General features: G+C 36.4%; 1 protein-coding gene and 1 pseudogene across 1 annotated transcript; one reads left to right on the forward strand and one right to left on the reverse strand.

Moving 5' to 3' along the window:
• The first annotated feature begins 4,928 nt into the window (after positions 1–4,928).
• On the forward strand, positions 4,929–5,534 carry LOC110446894. The gene has a single exon (XM_021492238.1). It carries the CDS (start codon positions 4,929–4,931, stop codon positions 5,532–5,534), a length of 606 nt encoding a protein of 201 aa, XP_021347913.1.
• Positions 5,535–13,147: 7,613 nt separating this feature from the next.
• Positions 13,148–19,399, reverse strand: LOC110446895 (annotated as a pseudogene).
• Between the last annotated feature and the right edge of the window lie 3,094 nt (positions 19,400–22,493).

Raw genomic sequence — 22,493 nt, forward strand, 5'->3', positions numbered from 1 at the left:
ATGCACACATCGGTTAAATAAATTCAAGGTAGAGATCCAGCATTTGTTGCATGGGTTGCGATATACTACCTAAGATGCACCCATGGTCCAAGTTTGATTTGTCCAGTACTTAAACGCAAAAACTTAATGTTGATGGAAATGCTGACAAATATTTTCAAAATGTGAGATGTGTCGTAACGGTTTCGATTCATTTTTTTGTGGGATTTTACCCTTTGGAATTGACTTATGTGGTACATTTGTGTCAATCTTTCTATGAGTTTTTTTTTAATTTTAATTTTTAATTTTAATTTTAATTTTTTACTATACTAGCGGAAAAAAGAAACTGTGCATGCCTAAAATGTGTTATAAAAATAAATGTGTATAACGTAGAACAACAAGGTTTTCAGGGACAATTTATTTGTTATTTATTAACAGTTGCATTCCATTTCCCATGGTATGGAATCAATTAGGTCCGCTCAGGAGTGACGTAAACACAACAGTGGTCAATACTGAGTTCACAAAGTTCATACCTCGTATGTCCACCGTTTGCTTGAATGCAAGCCTGGTAACGTCTACGCATGGAGCCTATCAGACGGTTCAAGAATGCTTGTGGGATGGTATTCCAGATCTGTAGTAACGCTGCAGCCAAATCAGCCAACGTCACCGGTTGATTAGGTAATGCCCATAATCTGCGCTTCATGTCATCCCAGACGTCTTCAATGGGCGACAGATCGGGGGATACAGCAGGCCAGGGTAACACGTCAACGTTCTGCTGGGCCAGAAAGTCCATAGCGACACGAGCTGTGTGTGGCCTGCCATTGTCCTGCTGTAGCGTAATGTGTCGTTGCTGCCCTTGCACGAATGGAACGCCGTGGGTCCGGAGGATCTCGTCACGGTAACGTAGCGCGTTCAAATTCCCGTTAACAACCACCTAGGGGTTCTTAAGTTGGCTGTGATGCCGCCCCAAATCATAACGCTGTCTCCGTCGAAAGAACGTCGTTGTACCACACACGCGTCACGGAAATGTTCTCGAACGCGACGATACACTCTGGAATGGCCGTCACTTCTATCCAGGTGGACTCGCGACTCGTCCGTAAACAAAATGCCTGCTCAATCCCGTCGAGTAAATCGCAGATGCCTTCTGCACCAGTCCAGACGTGCTACACGATGACGTGGCAGAAGAACTGGGCGGATTGCAGGACGTCGCGGACGGATAGCTCGTTCACGCAATCGGTTCCGTACAGTTCTCGGGCTTATTGGTAGCAATACTCTAAATTTCCCGCGTTTCGTAGACTAGCGGGAAATATTTGTCCTATAGGTACGGAGTACTCGTATAGGTCGGGGAGCACGAGCTCTTATGGTTAGCCAATGAGATTGCTTGGTAAGTGATGACGTAATAAGGTAAGGAGGTTTAGGCATTCTAGCGCTTTGGTCAGCTTAGGAACGGACCACTGAATTTTGCTGATGGAGACAGATAACCCCGAGATGGCGGGCCAGCGCACGTTTTCACAGAGTGATATGTTAGATAAATTAGAAGAGATTATGACGTCCAAGCTGGAATCATTTAAGCAAGAAATTAACGAAACCCAGAGAGCTATTTCCGACGTTCAATTATCTAAAATGTCGGAAATATCGCCGTACCAATTTAAGAAGAAAGGAAACGAGGAACAGTTCAAAGTAAATGCAAAGATAGAACACAAGTTACAGGAGGCACAGTCTGCGTTGCAGGAAAACCCGTCACACAACGTATACAGGGAGAGGGCCAGCACGAAAATTGCCGAGGGTATGGACATTTTGAAACATAGACAGAAGTTAATTAGGTTAGCCGACTCCTCTGAAACGGGATGGAAAGTAGTAGAGGAGTACGAGACGAATGCTTTGGCGGAGGATTCCGAGGATGAGAAACGGATTTCGAGAGCGGAAGCACGGGCTCAACGGAAAATGAAAAATCAGAGAGCTGCACGTCAAAGGAGATATTTTCCCTATGGCGCCCCCGCGAAGACACATACACAGAGCCAGCCTGGGACAGCAGAGGCGACGACGACGACAGGCACGACCAGACGTCCTGGAACATGTTTTGCGTGTGGAAAGCCCGGTCATTGGAGGATAGACTGTATGCAGAAAGGCCCAAATAAGATAAGTAAAAATTTTGGTTGTGTGGAAGCACGTATGTCAGTGAGAAACGTATTCGTATCAGTTGAGGGAATGTTGGACAAGTCACGTGATTTTGTTTTGGCTGGTAACGGTCCGGTGAACAAATTTACTAGAGTAGTAGGGTCAGGTGCTCGAGGTTCAATCCCAGGTACGGAGGTCAGGTCACCGGTAGGAATGTTGCTTAAAGCATTGAATGAATGGGAGAGTATTCCCGTTTGTCGGAATGTTTTAGACGTGATACAGGAGGGTTATAAGTTGCCTTTGTTTTCGTTGCTGGAAAACATTGTGATGAGAAATAATAAATCTGCAAGGGATAACGGAGATTTTGTTTTGAATGAGATAAAGGCTTTACTCTTGAAAGGGTGTGTAGAGGAAGTTGACAATGCTCCCAGGGAGGTAAATCCATTGAGTGTGGCAGGTAACAAAGAGAAGTTACGTCTAGTGCTTGATTGTAGACACGTGAATCCCTGTTTGTACAAATTCAAGTGTAAGTACGAGGACTCAGCGGTAGCATTAGACATGTTCAGGAAAGGTGATTGGGCATTTACGTTCGATCTCAAGTCAGCTTACCATCATATAGAGATTTTTTCGGAACACAGAACTTACCTCGGTTTTTCGTGGGTTATTGAAGGAAGAGTTCGCTATTTTGTTTTCAACGTACTACCATTCGGTCTTTCTACTGCAGGGTATATTTTTACAAAGGTTCCTAGGGTGTTGATTAAACATTGGCGGGCGATATAGATATGGAGACATGGATATAGAGTGGTCATGTACCTTGATGACGGCATTGGTGGCGATGTTACGGAAGCTGGAGCCGAAATACACAGTAGGGCTGTGAGGTCGGATCTACAGAGATTTGGTTTTCTTATAGCGGAACAAAAGTGTAGCTGGGTGCCAAGTCAGGAGGCGGTTTGGTTAGGATTACGTTGGTCCTTTTCTGAAGGGAGGGTTTACGTACCCGACAGTAAGGTACAGAGGCTGAGATCGGCTTTACAAGCTTTGCTGGATGGCATTTCGGATGCACGGTGTGCGTTGACTGCAAGGCATCTTGCAGGATTAGTTGGTCAGATTATTGCTATGAAAGTAGCCATGGGCTCGGTAGTTAGGATGATGACGAGGCATATGTACGCCTGTGTGTTGACAAAGGTTAGTTGGGATTCGAAAGTATTCATTACAAATGAAGCGTTAGACGAAGTGAGATTCTGGTATACAAAAATGGAAAGTTTGAACGGTTCTTTGATAGATAAGACGTACAGGAATGATTTTGTGGTATATAGTGACGCATCGGCAACGGGTTATGGAGGGTACATACTATATGTTGATAACAGTGAGGTAATTGGTGAATGGACTGAGGCCGAGAGCAAAGAGAGCTCGACTTGGAGAGAGCTAGAGGCTGTATTAANCTAGAGTCTGTATTAAGAATGTTGTTACATTACAACGACTGCCTGGTAGGGCAACGTCTGGTAGGGCGCAAAGTGCTGTGGTATACTGACAGTCAGAATGTGGCTAAAATTATGGTAAACGGAAGCAAAGTAACCACATTGAATGATAAGGCGGTGAGGTTAAGAGAGGTCTGTTGTAGAAAAAGGCTGGAGGTAGTACCAGCATGGGTGCCAAGGGCAGATAATCAGTTGGCCGATAAATACAGTAGGGCTACAGATAGTGATGACTGGTCTATACAGGACAGTTTATTCAATGACCTGAACAAGAGATGGGGTGTCTTTGTGAAATTTTAAAATATATAACGCCGACTTTGCCGTGCGGTGTGTTCTCCCACTTTTAAAAAAAACCATAAAGGCAGTAATGTTGTGATAGCAGTTATAGTCTGTTTCATATATATTTTACCTGGTTTTTACCTGTGTTCTCCCACATTACCTGTATCATATATACCGGGTACAGTGCTGTCATATACATTTTTATTTGTGTTCTCCCACCCTGTGTCATATTTGATATAGTCTATTTTCATATGTTTTAGACATTTTTGGCTCACCTGGCCCGAAGGGCCAAGTGAGCTTATCGCATGGTCCGTCGTCCGTCGTCCGTCCGTCGTCAACATTTTACTTTAAACAACTTCTTCTCAGTAACCAAAAGGCCTAGTGTGATGATATTTGGCCAGAAGCATGCTGGGATGAAGGGCTACCAAGTTTGTTCAAATAAATGACCTTGATTTATATTCAAGGTCACATGGGTCAAATATGTTTAAAACCTTTCAACAACTTCTTCTGAATAACTAAGAGTCCTAGGGTGATGATATTTGGCCTGTAACATGCTGGGATAAAGGGCTACCAAGTTTGTTCAAATACATGACATTGACTTACATTCTAGGTCACATGGGTCAAATACGTTTGAAACATTTAAACAACTTCTGAATAACCAATAGGCCTAGGGTGCTTAAACTTGGCCAGTAACATGCTGGGATGAAGGGCTACCAAGTTTGTTTAAATAAATGAGATTGTCCAAGCTGTATGTTTTGTAAGTATATAAGAAAGTGGAGGGTGAGGTCTCACACATTCCCTATCAACCACCAACATGGCAAATGATCAAATTCAAGTGACGTTTCTTCGCAACAAGTTTGGAAGACAGAACATCGCCTACAACGGATACATTTACTGTGTTAAGAACAACAGAGGTGAGCGTGTATATTGGAGATGTACCATCCCCAACTGTCCAGGTACCCTTAGTACCCGAAACAACATCCCTACCGGAAACGGCCGCCATACCCACAACCACCTTCAGGACCATGCTAAGATCGTCGCCCAGGAGATTATGGAGACCGTACCCGCTGCGTGAAGGAAATGAAACCAATTTCCAGGATCTACGATGAGGAGGTAACCAAGCTTCGATCCGATGATTGGAACGACGACGCAGAGAACACAGTCAGACAACTACCCACCTTCCAGTCCACTAAGAAGTCACTGTATAACGCTCGACGTACTCAGACTCCTCAGCTACCAAGGACCATTCAGGACATCAACCTAGAAGGAAAATGGACCCAGACAACTGCCGGAGAGGAATTCCTACTACTTGATGATGGTGACCAATCCAGGATTATGGCCTTAGCGACATCCGACAATCTGATAGACCTCTGCAACGCCGACACTCTCTTCTGTGATAGAATGTTTTACACGTGCCCGACTCAGTTTCACCAGATCTACACCGTCCATGCCAGGATTGGAGACCAGATGTACCCACTTTTATACAGTCTTCTTCCCAGCAAGGGCCAGGCAACATACCAAAGATTATTTACGTTCCTCAAGACCAAGATGACAAAACTCAACCTACAACTCAATCCCACCACCGTTTTCCTGGACTTTGAGGCTGCTGCCCATAACGCTATCTGCGCAGTGTTTCCAGCTGTGAGTTTGAAGGGCTGTTTCTTCCAATATACAAGTGTATTTTGAGGAAAGTCCAGCAGACCGGACTTAAACAACTCTACGCCAACAACGATGATGTCCGACAACTTGTAAGGCTAGCCGCTGTACTACCCCTTGTTCTGTCAGACCGTGTTAATTTAGTTCTATTTTATAAAATATATATATAACATACATGTAAATGTAAAGTAAAAATGTATAAAATTTATCTAATATGAAATAAATAGAGCTGGTTTTTCAGGTTATGTATTTTGATGTGTTTTTATTAAGTAAAAACTGGAATCTTTTATATATTTATTTATAATTCTAGTAAATATTACGAAAATCAGGAAATATATTTGTTAAATATTCCTATAACTAACACATTATTTCCTATGGGTGAACAGGTAAATACAGGTAAATAATCTACCTGTACTATACCAGAACTGACTATAATGACACATCTATTGTTTTCCAGTGTTTATGTAATTCCATTGATCAGAAAAAAACTGGGAGAAAGGAGAACAAACCGTCCGTGCAGTCAAACTTGCCGTTTGTATTCCTAATTTTCATTAGCATTCATACTTGATATTTTTGAACATTCAAACAAAGAGGGAGCCAGGATTGGATCCCTGATTGTGTACATATTAGTGGGGATCCTCCATGGAGGCCTAGATCTCCCCTTGACCCTTGACCCAGCTGATGACTTAGCCTTTGTCACAATGCACTGTACATATAAACGTGTATACAGTGCCCTGTGTTCAGCTGTGACCTATCATCCACAGATATTACTGAATAGGGTTGATTATCCTCAATGAGAACTTACAGCATTCACAATATCATATGACAAGATTTATCACAAGGGACACCCGTCTATTACAGATATACTTCCATGCATTTGGTATTCCTATTCAAAAACTAAACACAACAAAAATTAAAACATGTATATGTTTAACAAACAAAAATGTATAAATGTCATATTGTCAATATATTAGCTCAGTCCTCAAAATACAGAACAAATAAGTAGAATGTTACTCAAAATTTAGGAATACTATGTTACAAATGTTATTTTGATCCATACACAAATTGTTCACAATTTGGATTAAAGCCGACATTCATCAAGTTGTTGATAACTTTGTATAATAATAATAAAAAAAAAAAAATGTAAAACAGTATACCATCATTATCACATACCCACAATAACTATAACACATTACATACAGACATAGGAGTAACAAACACATTGTATACACATCTCAAAATAACTCAAATTGTTAATCACATTTTACTTACATAATTAAAACGTACATTTTCGCTACATGTTTATAATTCTGTTATATTTGTATAAATGTACTTTTCCTATAGAGGTATATTTTTGATACATGTTTATAATTCTGTTATATTTGTATAAATGTACTTTTCCTATAGAGGTATATTTTTGATACATGTTTATAATTCTGTTATATTTGTATACGTTTTTGTTACATGTTTATAATTCTGTTATATTTGTATACATGTACTTTTTCCTATAGAGTTATACTTTTGTTACATGTTTATAGTTCTGTTATATTTGTATACATGTACTTTTCCTATAGAGGTATATTTTTCGTGTAAAATATCAAAATATTAGTCACACTCATTAATTATATTTGTTATTACTGATGATACCATCAAATATCCTCTATATACTTCATTAACTTCAAAGGTAAAACTTGTCATGACATGCAGAGTAAAGCATGCATACAGCTGGGGAATGTTTACTATAGTAGGGTCACTATTGCAGAGAGTGGAAAATGCTTCACTAACTTACCCTTTCACCACTGTAGATCATAATGGACTTGTCCAGATCAGCGTTTGGAAGATTTTACTAATGTAACATAGGGTTGAAAGGGTAAACAAGTTATGGTCAGACGTCAACATTTGCAGACAGTGAAAGATGATAACGATTAGGTCACTATAGTATAGCAGATAGTGTAACATGTTAAAGACCAAATGTCACTTTAGAAACAGTGAAAGATGGTTAAGATTAGAGATCACCATAGCAGACAGAAAGTTTGTACAGGTCAGAGGTTAATATGGCAGACACTTAAGGGTAATAAAGGTCATTGGTCACCATAGCAGACACATAAGGGTAATAAAGGTCATAGGTCACCATAGCAGACTGAAAGTTTTTACAGGTCAGAGGTCAATATGGCAGACACTTAAGGGTAATAAAGGTCATAGGTCACCATAGCAGACTGAAAGTTGTTACAGATCAGAGGTCAATATGGCAGACACTTAAGGGTAATAAAGGTCATAGGTCACCATAACAGACTGAAAGTTGTTACAGGTCAGAGGCCAATATGGCAGACACTTAAGGGATATAAAGGTCATAGGTCACCATAGCAGACTAAAAGTTGTTACAGGTCATATGTCAATATGGCAGACACTTAAAGGTAATAAAGGTCATAGGTCACCATAGCAGACTGTTTTTACAGGTCAGAGGTCATTATGGCAGACACTTAAGGGATATAAAGGTCATAGGTCACCATAGCAGACTGAAAGTTGTTATGGGTCAGAAGTCACTATAGGCATTTTAAGGTGATAAAGGTCAGAGGTCAGCATAGCAGACTTTGAAAAGTGTCAAAGGTCAGAAGTCACTATTGCAAACAATGAATGGATATATTCAAATGTGGATGTATAGTGTTATAGCAAACAGTGGATCAACATAAATGTCACATTCACGTAACCAAACTAACGAGTATCTTAAAAAGCAGATATACATGTTGTGTTAAACACATGTTAGGTTTGTAAAGTACAAGGTCACAAAAGATTAACCATAATGCTAAAAATATTTCAGTCAGAGTAGACAGAAATTAAAATCTCATAGCTTCAAATGTATAAAGCAAGACCTTACTCAAGGTCTGCTTTATTGAGGTTTCAAAATAATACAGTGCTAAACTACAAGAGGTTTTGATATTATGAGCAATGCACGAGTATTTCACATATTAGAAATAAAATCAAAAGGTTTGTAAAGTATCTTAATATTTCAATAACCTGAAAGCATGATACAAAATTATAAATAAAAGAATCCTTATCAACAATTTGATTCAATTCAGCCTCCAAATTTCAGTACAAACGTAATGTATATCCACATATTATCACTCACACACACATTCTTGTAGTCATACAATATGTACTTGTTCATGTATAAGTTTTCAGGTATAACTTGGAGAACATATAGGTCACTTTAAATTACACTTTGTATTTCATTTAAATGGTTCAGGTGTTTGTAAATAGCACTCTGAAAATGTACATGTCAACCAAACTGCTATAAAATAAATTGAATATTAAGCTGTTAAAAAAAGGTAACTTTGGCGAGGTAGTATGAAACTAGTGTAGAAGATCGCAACCTGTCAAACAAGGTAGGCCTCACAGACGACTGGCTACAATGTGGATTAGTGTAGAGGATCACAACCTGTCAAACAAGGCAGGCCTCACAGACGACTGGCTACAATGTTGATTAGTGTAGACGATCGCAACCTGTCAAACAAGGCAGGCCTCACAGACGACTGGCTACAATAGGCCTCACAGACGACTATGGCTACAGTGTGAAACTGAATGGAAGAAATGCAGCTACAGACATTTTAATGTTGATGAATAGCTTTAAATACCCAATCAATTTTTTTCTTCTTCTTTTTAGTATTACAAAAGTGCTGGTCAATTACTTAAAGATAACTGTCTGTTACTTGTCTTTAAGATTTCTTATCTCCGTCTGTAGATAAGAGGGCATCAATGTGCTTGGTGATGAAAAAAATCTGCAATTAAAAATTACAAAAATTATTCATAGAAAACGAAGGCATGATTGTAAATTCAGAATGAACAAAACGTTAAATTGTATGCCAGTACAATCCTATTATGGTTAAATTGTATGCCAGTACAATCCTTTTATGTTACATTTTATGCCAGTACAATCCTATTATGGTTAAATTGTATGCCAGTACAATACTATTATGGTTAAATTGTAGGCCAGTACAATCCTAATATGGTTAAATTTTATCCCAGTACAATCCTATTATGGTTAGATTGTATGCCAGTACAATCCTAATATGGTTAAATTTTATGCCAGTACAATCCTTTTATGTTAGATTTTATGCCAGTACAATCCTTTTATCTTACATTTTATGCCAGTACAATTTAACATAATAGGATTGTACTGGCATACAATCCTATTATGGTTAAATTGTATGCCAGTACAATCCTATTATGTTACATTTTATGCCAGTACAATCCTATTATGTTAAATTGTATGCTAGTACAATCCCATTATGTTAAATTGTATGCCAGTACAATCCTATTATGGTTAAATTGTATGCCAGTACAATCCTATTATGTTAAATTGTATGCCAGTACAATCCTATTATGGTTAAATTGTATGCCAGTACAATCCTATTATGTTAAATTGTATGCCAGTACAATCCTATTATGGTTAAATTGTATGCCAGTACAATCCTATTATGTTAAATTGTATGCCAGTACAATCCTATTATGGTTAAATTGTATGCCAGTACAATCCTATTATGTTAAATTGTATGCCAGTACAATCCTATTATGGTTAAATTGTATGCCAGTACAATCCTATTATGTTAAATTGTATGCCAGTACAATCCTATTATGGTTAAATTGTATGCCAGTACAATCCTATTATGTTAAATTGTATGCCAGTACAATCCTATTATGGTTAAATTGTATGCCAGTACAATCCTATTATGTTAAATTGTATGCCAGTACAATCCTATTATGGTTAAATTGTATGCCAGTACAATCCTATTATGTTAAATTGTATGCCAGTACAATCCTATTATGGTTAAATTGTATGCCAGTACAATCCTATTATGTTAAATTGTATGCCAGTACAATCCTATTATGGTTAAATTGTATGCCAGTACAATCCTATTATGTTAAATTGTATGCCAGTACAATCCTATTATGGTTAAATTGTATGCCAGTACAATCCTATTATGTTAAATTGTATGCCAGTACAATCCTATTATGGTTAAATTGTATGCCAGTACAATCCTATTATGTTAAATTGTATGCCAGTACAATCCTATTATGGTTAAATTGTATGCCAGTACAATCCTATTATGTTAAATTGTATGCCAGTACAATCCTATTATGGTTAAATTGTATGCCAGTACAATCCTATTATGTTAAATTGTATGCCAGTACAATCCTATTATGGTTAAATTGTATGCCAGTACAATCCTATTATGTTAAATTGTATGCCAGTACAATCCTATTATGGTTAAATTGTATGCCAGTACAATCCTATTATGTTAAATTGTATGCCAGTACAATCCTATTATGGTTAAATTGTATGCCAGTACAATCCTATTATGTTAAATTGTATGCCAGTACAATCCTATTATGGTTAAATTGTATGCCAGTACAATCCTATTATGTTAAATTGTATGCCAGTACAATCCTATTATGGTTAAATTGTATGCCAGTACAATCCTATTATGTTAAATTGTATGCCAGTACAATCCTATTATGGTTAAATTGTATGCCAGTACAATCCTATTATGTTAAATTGTATGCCAGTACAATCCTATTATGGTTAAATTGTATGCCAGTACAATCCTATTATGTTAAATTGTATGCCAGTACAATCCTATTATGGTTAAATTGTATGCCAGTACAATCCTATTATGTTAAATTGTATGCCAGTACAATCCTATAATGTTAAATTGTATGCCAGTACAATCCTATTATGTTAAATTGTATGCCAGTACAATCCTATTATGTTAAATTGTATGCCAGTACAATCCTATTATGGTTAAATTGTATGCCAGTACAATCCTATTATGGTTAAATTGTAAGCCAGTACAATCCTATTATGTTAAATTGTATGCCAGTACAATCCTATTATGTTACATTTGTAACAGCTGTATCCCACTGCATGTTCAGAAGTATGCAGCAATTTAGAGCGTACTAGAGAATCTGGGATTTTTAAAGTGTCATTTAATTCTGCCTACAGGATATTCACCGGAGAGACCAAACTCAAAAAGATCTGCTGCATTGATTGCAATACATGATCATCAGAACGAGGTTTAAAATGTTCCACATTTTTTCCATGTATAGTGTTGATGAAGTATCAGACATTACTAAAAATCATATACCCATATATATATAAGGTAGTGTTCGTTTACTTATAAGAATTTTATATATTGTTAAGTGACTGAAAAAGTGAGATGAAGGACCTGGCAGATGGACAAGGAGATAAATGAACAGATGTGTGGTAATGTTTAGTAGCAGGTGAAAGAAAACAGAGGAAAAATTCTGTCGAGATCGATGGAAAATCAGGCCAGACAAAAAATATGTGTTTCCTGTAACATGGTGGAAAAAATAAGCATAGGTAGTCAGGTGACAACTTTTATTTAAACAAATAATATCATATGGTTTATATAGGAGAATGATCTTGACTTTTAACATTGCTATTTGAAAATTGACTTAAAAAGTTTAGGGTAGGCACAAAATATTAGGGTAGGTAGGCAGAATATCAGTGTTTGATTGCTAAGAACCTATTAAAAAAATTAAACATATGACGCCTGTAACCTTGAATGTCGAATAAGGACATTAGGTTGAAAGTGGGTCAAGGTCATTCATTTGAACAAACTTGGTAGTCCCAGCATGCTACAGGCCCAATTTCAGTACCCTGGGCCTTTTGGTTATTGAGAAGAAGTCGTTTAAAGATTTTAAGACATCTAATCCCAGTGACCTTGAAAGTTGGTCCAGGTCATTTATTTGAACAAACGTGGTAGCCCTTCATTCCAGCATACTACAGGCCCAATATCAGTACCCTGGGCCTTTTGGTTATTGAGAAGAAGTCGTTTGACGATTTTAACATATTTGACCCCTGTGACCTTGAGAGTGGGTCAAGGTCATTCATTTGAACAAACTTGGTAGCCCTCATACCAGCATGCTACTGGCCAAATATCAGTACCCTGGGCCTTTTGGTTACTGAAAAGAAGTTGTTTAAAGTAAAAAGTTGACGCCGGACAGATGAAGGAACAGGTTAAAATTTGGTATCAAAATATGGAAAATGATAAATACATTTTTATCTAGCAAGACAATTATACACTTAAATTAATAATGTGAAACTTTAGCTTCAATGTACCCTAAAAAAGACACTTTTTAGATAAATATTACTGTACTTTATACCATACTATCAATTCCAAAAAAGTTTGTCATAGATACAATCCACTTGAAAAAAGTGCACGATTTATGCCAATTAACATCATTTTATCACATACCTGTTAAATCTCGTTATAGTAATACAAGCAATTTTCAGACCATGAAATACAACGTTCTGTATTGGACATGTGCAATACCGAATGTTTTATTTACCTACTAGCCGGAACTACTTTTTTTGGGAATCCCCTTGTCATGGTGAACTGAAAAGTTCCCGGTATTTGCAAAAAAATCAAAGTTTATAAAATCTTTGTATCGATCTCTACCAAATACGGAAGGTATGTGATAAAAGCAAGACCACACACTTGTGTTTTTCTCAAGAATCAGAAAACACTCATTTATTGTGTGGACGAATATATTCGTCCGTGCAATAAACTTGTGCTTTCTGATTCGTTAGAAAAACACAAGTGTGTGGTCTTGCATATATATTACACAGGCACAGACATTGAACACATGCATACCACCACTCTTAAAGAAAGAAATCTGTCACCAATCAGAAACAATGTAACAAAATGCTGCATCCATGGCGACAGTCCAAGGGACACAACAATGAAATCCTTCATGCAACCGTACAGCCAGATCGGCAGAACGTGTAAGCCAGTGATAGCATATGTTCCAAGTGGAGTTTTAAATCCTGCCATTACAATACAATTAACATGCAATTTGCTAGCAACATCTCCATCCACAGGATAAATACTTGTAGCTTATGTGGTCTGAATAAGTGGTCAAAGTTTATAACAATGAATCGGATGAAAATATAAGCCAAACAACCATGTACCACTTGAAACATTGTTAAAGAATTCTGCATCTTCATTGAAGTTCAATCAAAAGCTAAAAACAATATTGATTATTAGTCAAATCATTTATTAGTAAAAATTTAAAGAAAAAAAACTCATTTAGTATCAATCCAAACACCTTACATTAATAAAAGTCTGGTGCATCAATATAAGGAACTGTTTACTACTGGGGAAGGCAGTACCGAGGTAATGACATCCCGATATAAATGTCTTAGTTAACCTGTTAGAAGAGACAGGTATGAGGAAATGACATCCAGATATAAATGTCTTAGTTAACCTGTTAGAAGAGACAGGTATGAGGAAATGACATCCAGATATAAATGTCTTAGTTAACCTGTTAGAAGAGACAGGTATGAGGAAATGACATCCAGATATAAATGTCTTAGTTAACCTGTTAGAAGAGACAGGTATGAGGAAATGACATCCAGATATAAATGTCTTAGTTAACCTGTTAGAAGAGACAGGTATGAGGTAATGACATCCAGATATAAATGTCTTAGTTAACCTGTTAGAAGAGACAGGTATGAGGTAATGACATCCAGATATAAATGTCTTAGTTAACCTGTTAGAAGAGACAGGTATGAGGTAATGACATCCAGATATAAATGTCTTAGTTAACCTGTTAGAAGAGACAGGTATGAGGTAATGACATCCAGATATAAATGTCTTAGTTAACCTGTTAGAAGAGACAGGTATGAGGTAATGACATCCAGATATAAATGTCTTAGTTAACCTGTTAGAAGAGACAGGTATGAGGTAATGACATCCAGATATAAATGTCTTAGTTAACCTGTTAGAAGAGACAGGTATGAGGTAATGACATCCAGATATAAATGTCTTAGTTAACCTGTTAGAAGAGACAGGTATGAGGTAATGACATCCAGATATAAATGTCTTAGTTAACCTGTTAGAAGAGACAGGTATGAGGTAATGACATCCAGATATAAATGTCTTAGTTAACCTGTTAGAAGAGACAGGTATGAGGTAATGACATCCAGATATAAATGTCTTAGTTAACCTGTTAGAAGAGACAGGTATGAGGTAATGACATCCAGATATAAATGTCTTAGTTAACCTGTTAGAAGAGACAGGTATGAGGTAATGACATCCAGATATAAATGTCTTAGTTAACCTGTTAGAAGAGACAGGTATGAGGTAATGACATCCAGATATAAATGTCTTAGTTAACCTGTTAGAAGAGACAGGTATGAGGTAATGACATCCAGATATAAATGTCTTAGTTAACCTGTTAGAAGAGACAGGTATGAGGTAATGACATCCAGATATAAATGTCTTAGTTAACCTGTTAGAAGAGACAGGTATGAGGTAATGACATCCAGATATAAATGTCTTAGTTAACCTGTTAGAAGAGACAGGTATGAGGTAATGACATCCAGATATAAATGTCTTAGTTAACCTGTTAGAAGAGACAGGTATGAGGTAATGACATCCAGATATAAATGTCTTAGTTAACCTGTTAGAAGAGACAGGTATGAGGTAATGACATCCAGATATAAATGTCTTAGTTAACCTGTTAGAAGAGACAGGTATGAGGTAATGACATCCAGATATAAATGTCTTAGTTAACCTGTTAGAAGAGACAGGTATGAGGTAATGACATCCAGATATAAATGTCTTAGTTAACCTGTTAGAAGAGACAGGTATGAGGTAATGACATCCAGATATAAATGTCTTAGTTAACCTGTTAGAAGAGACAGGTATGAGGTAATGACATCCAGATATAAATGTCTTAGTTAACCTGTTAGAAGAGACAGGTATGAGGTAATGACATCCAGATATAAATGTCTTAGTTAACCTGTTAGAAGAGACAGGTATGAGGTAATGACATCCAGATATAAATGTCTTAGTTAACCTGTTAGAAGAGACAGGTATGAGGTAATGACATGCAGATATAAATGTCTTAGTTTACCTGTTAGAGAGACAGGTATGAGGTAATGATCCAGATATAAATGTCTTAGTTAATCTGTTAGAAGAGACAGGTAAAAAAGGACTATGTATGGTTTGGGCCTTTTTTACTTATCCAGTAACCATGTTTTTCAACAAAAGGATGGAAGCTATTTTTTTCTCTCGACTAAAACCCGAGTGGGTCTGTGTCTGTTTTCCTTGCACCATATAAGAAAGCAATATTACCAAAAGAATTCAGCAGTCTTGCAAAGTCATTTACAATACACTTATGAAAATAAAAAAGATAAAATTTTAGCAAATTGAAAGATTTAAATCCAACAGAAAGTTATTGATTAGATAACATTATTGAATTTTGTTCTAAAGTATAAAATTTTGATTCAATTTTTAAGATAATGTAAAATACAAATGTTTTGAATGGAGCAAATTTCTTTCTTACATAAATGTGCATGTTTGTAGTTTGCAATCTCAACAATTTCTGAGGAAAGAGTAAATGCTAAAGGTGAAGAGAAGATATAACATGAAGCTGAACGACTTCATAGCCCCACATTGAAGGTTTTAAAAAATGCACATAGCCAAAAAATTACTTAAGATACCTTTCTCCATAACTTTTCGACATATGACTGGAAAATCTTTTTCTGGTATCCTCCAACTGGATCCTCCCCTGTGTGTAGCCATAAACGTCATCCATTCAATCACCATGACAAAATAGCCCCACTGAAATTAAAACCCCACAATTATTAGTCCATTAAATAAAACCAGAAAAGTCCACTTAAATCATGACTACATGGTATATTGTTTATAAACAATGGAGAGGCCATATTCAAAAATTGAAAATAAATGCTTTTAAAGGTCAGAGCTAGGACAGAAATTCATTTTCAGTGCTACAATAAATTGGAAAATTGAAATTTTGTTTACAAAGATCAAACTCTAGATGTGTATAGTGTGCCTAATTGGGTGGTATTAAGGTGAGTGAGGATACATAGCCAGTTTTATAGCCTACTTCATGCATAGATTACTTACATATCATGTTTGTTTTTAATTTATTGACATTTCCCTTGCATATTTTTATGTACATTGTTTGTATACAAAAAGTTGAAGATGACTTATAAAGGCTTAAAACTTAATGCCTAATTCATGTCCATCTGTCTCATGTTTGTATCAAAAGTATTTATTATTAAAAGAAAACTCATGTACAGTAGAATTAAAATTAAGGTAATATAACAAAAGGCCCAGAATGCCTGTATCGCAAACCTGTTTCTTTTGTTACATGAAACTGACATATAGGACCAAGTTTGGTAACTATTACACAATACATTTTAACATATCTCTTAATTGCTTCTAAAGATGTTGTTGTTTGACATCTCAAATTTTGATTTTAAAGCTTTTAACCCTAGCTGAACTTTGACTCTGGCTACCACTTAAAGTTGACATTTGACCTCATTACTGTTATTAAGAAAAAAAATCACAGCTGGTCTTCAAACCATTCCCAGGTACATGTATCATGACTAGACCAAATGCTTCTTATGATATCACTGTTTGAAGTTTTAAACATATTTGACCCCTGTGACCTTGAAAATAGGTCAAGGTCATTTTAAATGTTTGACCCCAACTTGCACTTAAAGTTGACCTTTGACCTCATGACTGTAATTAAGAATAAGATTAGCACTGCTTGTCGACATAACATACTCAAGTATTATGACTCTAGTCTAAATGGTTCTTATGATATTCTTTTTTGAAGTTTTTAACATATTTGACCCATGTGACCTTGAAAGTAGGTCAAGGTCATTCTAATGAGGAAACTTTATAAAACTCCATACCAGGTACCTACTGTTCACATATTATGACCCTGAGCCTTAGGGAACTTGAGAAGAAGAGTGTTAAAGCTTTTAACCCATGTTGACCTTTGACCCATGACTGGCACCTTAAGGTGACTATTTACCTCATTACTGTATTTGAGAATAAGGTTCACACTGCTGGTCTACATGACATACTCAAGTTACTCATGACTCTAGTCCAAATGGTTCTTAGGATATTCTTGTTTGAAGTTTTTAACATATTTGACCCATGTGACCTTGAAAGTAGGTCAAGGTCATTCTAATGAGGAAACTTTATAAAACTCCATACCAGGTACCTACTGTTCACATATTATGACCCTGAACCTTAGGGAACTTGAGAAGAAGAGTGTTAAAGCTTTTAACCCATGTTGACCTTTGACCCATGACTGGCACCTTAAGGTGACTATTTACCTCATTACTGTATTTGAGAATAAGGTTCACACTGCTGGTCTACATGACATACTCAAGTTACTCATGACTCTAGTCCAAATGGTTCTTAGGATATTCTTGTTTGAAGTTTTTAACATATTTGACCCATGTGACCTTGAAAGTAGGTCAAGGTCATTCTAATGAGGAAACTTTATAAAACTCCATACCAGGTACCTACTGTTCACATATTATGACCCTGAACCTTAGGGAACTTGAGAAGAAGAGTGTTAAAGCTTTTAACCCATGTTGACCTTTGACCCATGACTGGCACCTTAAGGTGACTATTTACCTCATTACTGTACTTGAGAATAAGGTTCACACTGCTGGTCTACATGACATACTCAAGTTACTCATGACTCTAGTCCAAATGGTTCTTAGGATATTCTTGTTTGAAGTTTTTAACATATTTGACCCCTGTGAACTTGAAAGAAGGTCAAGGCCATTTTAATGAGGAAACTTTATAGCTCTCCATCCCAGGTACCAACTGGCCAAATATCATGACCCTGGGCCTGATGGAACTTGAGAAGAAGATTGTTAAAGCTTTTAACCCATGTTAACGTTTGACCCCCAAATAGCATTCAAAGTTGACCTTTGACCTTATTACTGTAATGAAAAAAAGATTTGCACTGCTGGTCTACATGACATACTCAAGTATCATGACTCTAGCCCAAAAGGTTCTTAGGTTATTCTTGTTTGAAGTTTTTAACATATTTGACCCCTGTGACCTTGAAAAGTAGGTCAAGATTATTCTTATTAGGAAACTTTATAAAACTCTATACCATGTACCTACTGGCCAAATATCATGACCCTAGGTCCTCCAGTTCTTCAGAAGAAGTCTTTCAAATGAAAAGGTTGACGGACGGACGACAGACGGACGCCCCAGTACAGCATTAGCTCACATGACCCTTCAGGCCAGGTGAGCTAAAAATGTACTTACCTTGCTGATAAAACACCAAAGAGTTCCTCTGCTAATTAAGTCAACAACTACATCTAACTGTGGAAAACAGATTAAAAGAAATATGTTACAAGGTCCATAAATACCATTCCAATATGTCCAGATTTAGATCATGACCCAATTAAATTATTCATGCATCACTTTATGAATATGTAACACTAATGAACAAGAGCTGTTGGAGAACAGCTAGAATGGCTCACCTATTGGGAGAATATTGAAGAAAAAGTCCAAAATAGGGAAAACATCTCATAATATATGCTTTAAGTGAGATTTCTGTATTTATCTTTAAGTTGTAAGAATTAAGTCTTTAATGTGTAAATAATATACAGAGAATGGTTTTGATGAATAAATATGAATTCCAAATTTCATGAAAAATTAGCAGTAAAGTTTAAAGTCTTAATATTGCTGTAATCTTTACATATATAGACACATGAAATAGAAATATTTCCCGAAAAAAGGCTCAATTCACATATAGCACACCTTTGTAAAATTTATTACAATTCATTGAAGTTCCCTCTAACTACCTGGTGAAGCCTTTTCATTAAAATTACTTTCTTATTTCAGGAAGTTCAAAACGCTTAGTTCCAATTTGGCTAGGTTGAAAAATGTTCAACTAATCATGATTCAGAAAATAATAAAAGAGTGGAATTGTCTTACCCAAGCTCCAAGAGCCGATGTCTGGTCCAACTTTCAGGCAGCGTAGCCATCAAATCCTGAGATTATATATAACATATCCATTGTCACTGATATTTTTTAGCCAATCCTAATCGTTTTTTCGGTTTACATTTTATAAGCATAATGTTTAAAAAATAAAGGGCAATTAAGATGAGCCAACTTCCTGTAGGTAGTGATTGGTCGATTTATAATGTCTGAATCTTTGGTCTAGTTTAACTATGTTTGGCCCGATATATAACCAATTCAACAGGAGGCCCAGAGGGCCTGTATCTGACTCACCTGGATAATAAAGCAAGCATAAAAAAATATTCTTTTTACATATAAACAACAATTTCCAAATATTGGCTCTGTCGTCTCTCGGGAGCACAGTCCCTCATGAGGTCCCTTCTTTCTGCCCCCCCCCCCCCCCCCCCCCCCCTCATGAATTGGGGAGAATTTTAAACTTTAATCTAAATTTCCCCTATTGGGGCTGCCCCTCTGAAAGCAACTGTCTATTTATACAAAATTGAGTTCCTTTTGCCCAAGGAATCTCTACAAAAAAAAAAATGAAAGACAAACCGCTTGGGATTCTTAGAATTTTTGTAATTTGTTTATTATAAGTAAGTTCATAAGTATTGTTTACAGGTACAATGATGTTAAAACTAAGAAGAAACTGCATAAAATGTATTACTATGTTCCCTCTACTGGATCCTTCTCCTTTGCTCCAAGGGGGACCTAACTATCTGTTAAGAAAAATTGAGTCCCATTACCAAATGATTTCTCTTGACCAAATTCAGTTAAAATAACTCAAATCATACTGAACGAAAAAGAATTTTAAGATTTACCTAAATTTCCCCTATTGGGACCCTACCCTCTGCCCAAAAGAGGACCAATACCCTCCATTTATAAAAAAAAACCCAACATGAGTCCCCTTTACTCAAGGATGCTCTAGACCAAATGTGCTGAAAATCCCTCCAATGGTACAGAAGGAGAAGGATTTAAAGAAATCTGATACCTGTTTCAAATATGGCGTCGTTAACGCTTCAGCGAGATAACAGTCCAATATGACAACCATTGGTTGGTTCCCTCACCATCTAGATACATGGAACCTATTGGGGATCCACTATGTCTAATTTTACATCAAACTGATGCTGACAAACTTTCTTCTTATTCCATGGATACACATTCAAATATCTTTGACGGTAACATAAACATGACGTTCCGAAACAATCGACCGCGTCCCTCAATGAGCGTACATTACAGTTGTAATGAACACAATGTGCGAAAGGCATCTCAAATTGCTTCATTTAAAATATAAAAGCTATGAAAGGAAAAATATAGTGTTAGTCACGGTGAATTTTCTTAATCAACTCATATATCGGTGTAGATTCACTGGAACTATTTTATCATAGCAACCTGGCAAACGTAGATACCATTGTAGCAACCCGCTTCGACTGTTGTTTTTGCTTATTGTAACATTTAAACATTTTTAGGATGTAAATATAAGAATTGACCCCAATTTTGACGGCGTATACGGTAGTATGAACGCAGTTAAGCGATCCGTAAAGAATATTTTTGTTGCCAACTGCGTTCATACTACTGTATACACCGTCAAAATGAAGGTCAATCCTTAAATATATATGTTTCCAGTAAAATGCTCCAATCAAACAGTTTCTTATGGATTGATATCCTACTGTGCCACTGTATCTGTGTCTTTCCAAAAAGAATTCTAAGCAAATTCAACAGAAAATCGCCAATATTTATGTCTCAATAATACTTTCACACTTAAATTCCTATGGTTGATCACTGACAATTGTATTCACAGGAAGTGTGGAAATGTGACTTGGGTACAAACATGAGATGAACACCAGTTTTGAAACTTATTCAAAAGTTCTTCTTCTTTTAAATCAATGTTTTGATACATTTTGTAACATGCATGTATGACAAGTTTTCTAAGATATCTGTTGTTGTAAAATTAGGTAGAAACTTATTTCAAATTTTAAAGAGTGGAATAGATATGGTTAAAACAAATACAATGTAAACATACATATACCAGTCCAGTGGGTTAGGTACACAACATTTTCAAAATGGTGGCTTAACATTTAGGTAACCTACCGTCCAAAATAGCCGAGACACAGTAGAAGATGAGAAACAGTACTGGCCAATCAAATGTGCTGATGCTCAGGGCAAGTAAACACAGGCGAGCATACCCTGGAACAGATAACATTAAAATTCTGAAGTGTAAAAAAATGTCAGATAAGATTTATCATAAAACCATCTCTCTTCCACCTCAAGCACCTTGACTTTTTCAAGAAAGGGAATAAGGTCATAGAAGGTCATTTAGGAGGAAAACCTTTAAGGATGGGGATCACATGTTAAAAGCATGCAAACTTGCCTACTCTCCCTAGTATTTAGGAGGGAGATTTCAACTCCAGATTATGGACCCTTTTAAGTAAATTTAGTATTTCAAACAGTTAATTTGCTAACCTGTTCCTATATTCTAAGATGATCTGATGATGTCACCTGAAAGAACAACTCAAAATAGGTCATTTAAGCATGTTAGTTTGTCTCTAGGGGTAAATACACACAATTTTTAATTTTCAATTTTGAGCATGCAAAACTTCCCCCATGAAAATTTCAAAAAGTTGGCAAGTATGAGCATTTAGTCAACTGATGATTAAATAATCTTTTGTAAAAATATCTCAAAATGTTTTATACAGATAAAAAATTTGAGTTGCTATGCTGCAGTTTAAATATTTTAAATTTAATTTTCCTTGCTGTTAATATAAGCTAATCAGGAAATGGTTAAATCAAAGCCATTTTTGCCCCCTTCTAATTATATAACCAACCCACCATCTAACACTACTAACAGAAATAGATCAAAAGAAGGAAGCAGTCTTAGAATTTACACACCAAAGACAATAGGTCTATGTAATATTGAGTTCTTATAGATCTACTAAATGGTTTTAGTCCAGACTTTCACCAAGAATATTCTACTTAGTTTCCTTTAGTGCTTGATAATATACAACATTTATATAGTGCCCTATATGATTTGTAGAATTACTCTAAGGCCCTTTGTATACTTGTCATTCAGAATAAAATCCATCATAGGAAATAATAGAAGTCTTGGTCTAGATGAAATGAACGATTCCCATAGACCTACAGTGTTCCCCATATG

This window comes from Mizuhopecten yessoensis, unplaced genomic scaffold (assembly GCF_002113885.1).
Source record: "Mizuhopecten yessoensis strain PY_sf001 unplaced genomic scaffold, ASM211388v2 scaffold3023, whole genome shotgun sequence".
Classification (NCBI taxonomy): Eukaryota; Metazoa; Mollusca; class Bivalvia; order Pectinida; family Pectinidae; genus Mizuhopecten; species Mizuhopecten yessoensis.

Excerpts from the sequence above, each read along its gene's own strand:
- LOC110446894 (XM_021492238.1), top strand. The coding sequence starts at position 4,929 with ATGAAACCAATTTCCAGGATCTACGATGAGGAGGTAACCAAGCTTCGA.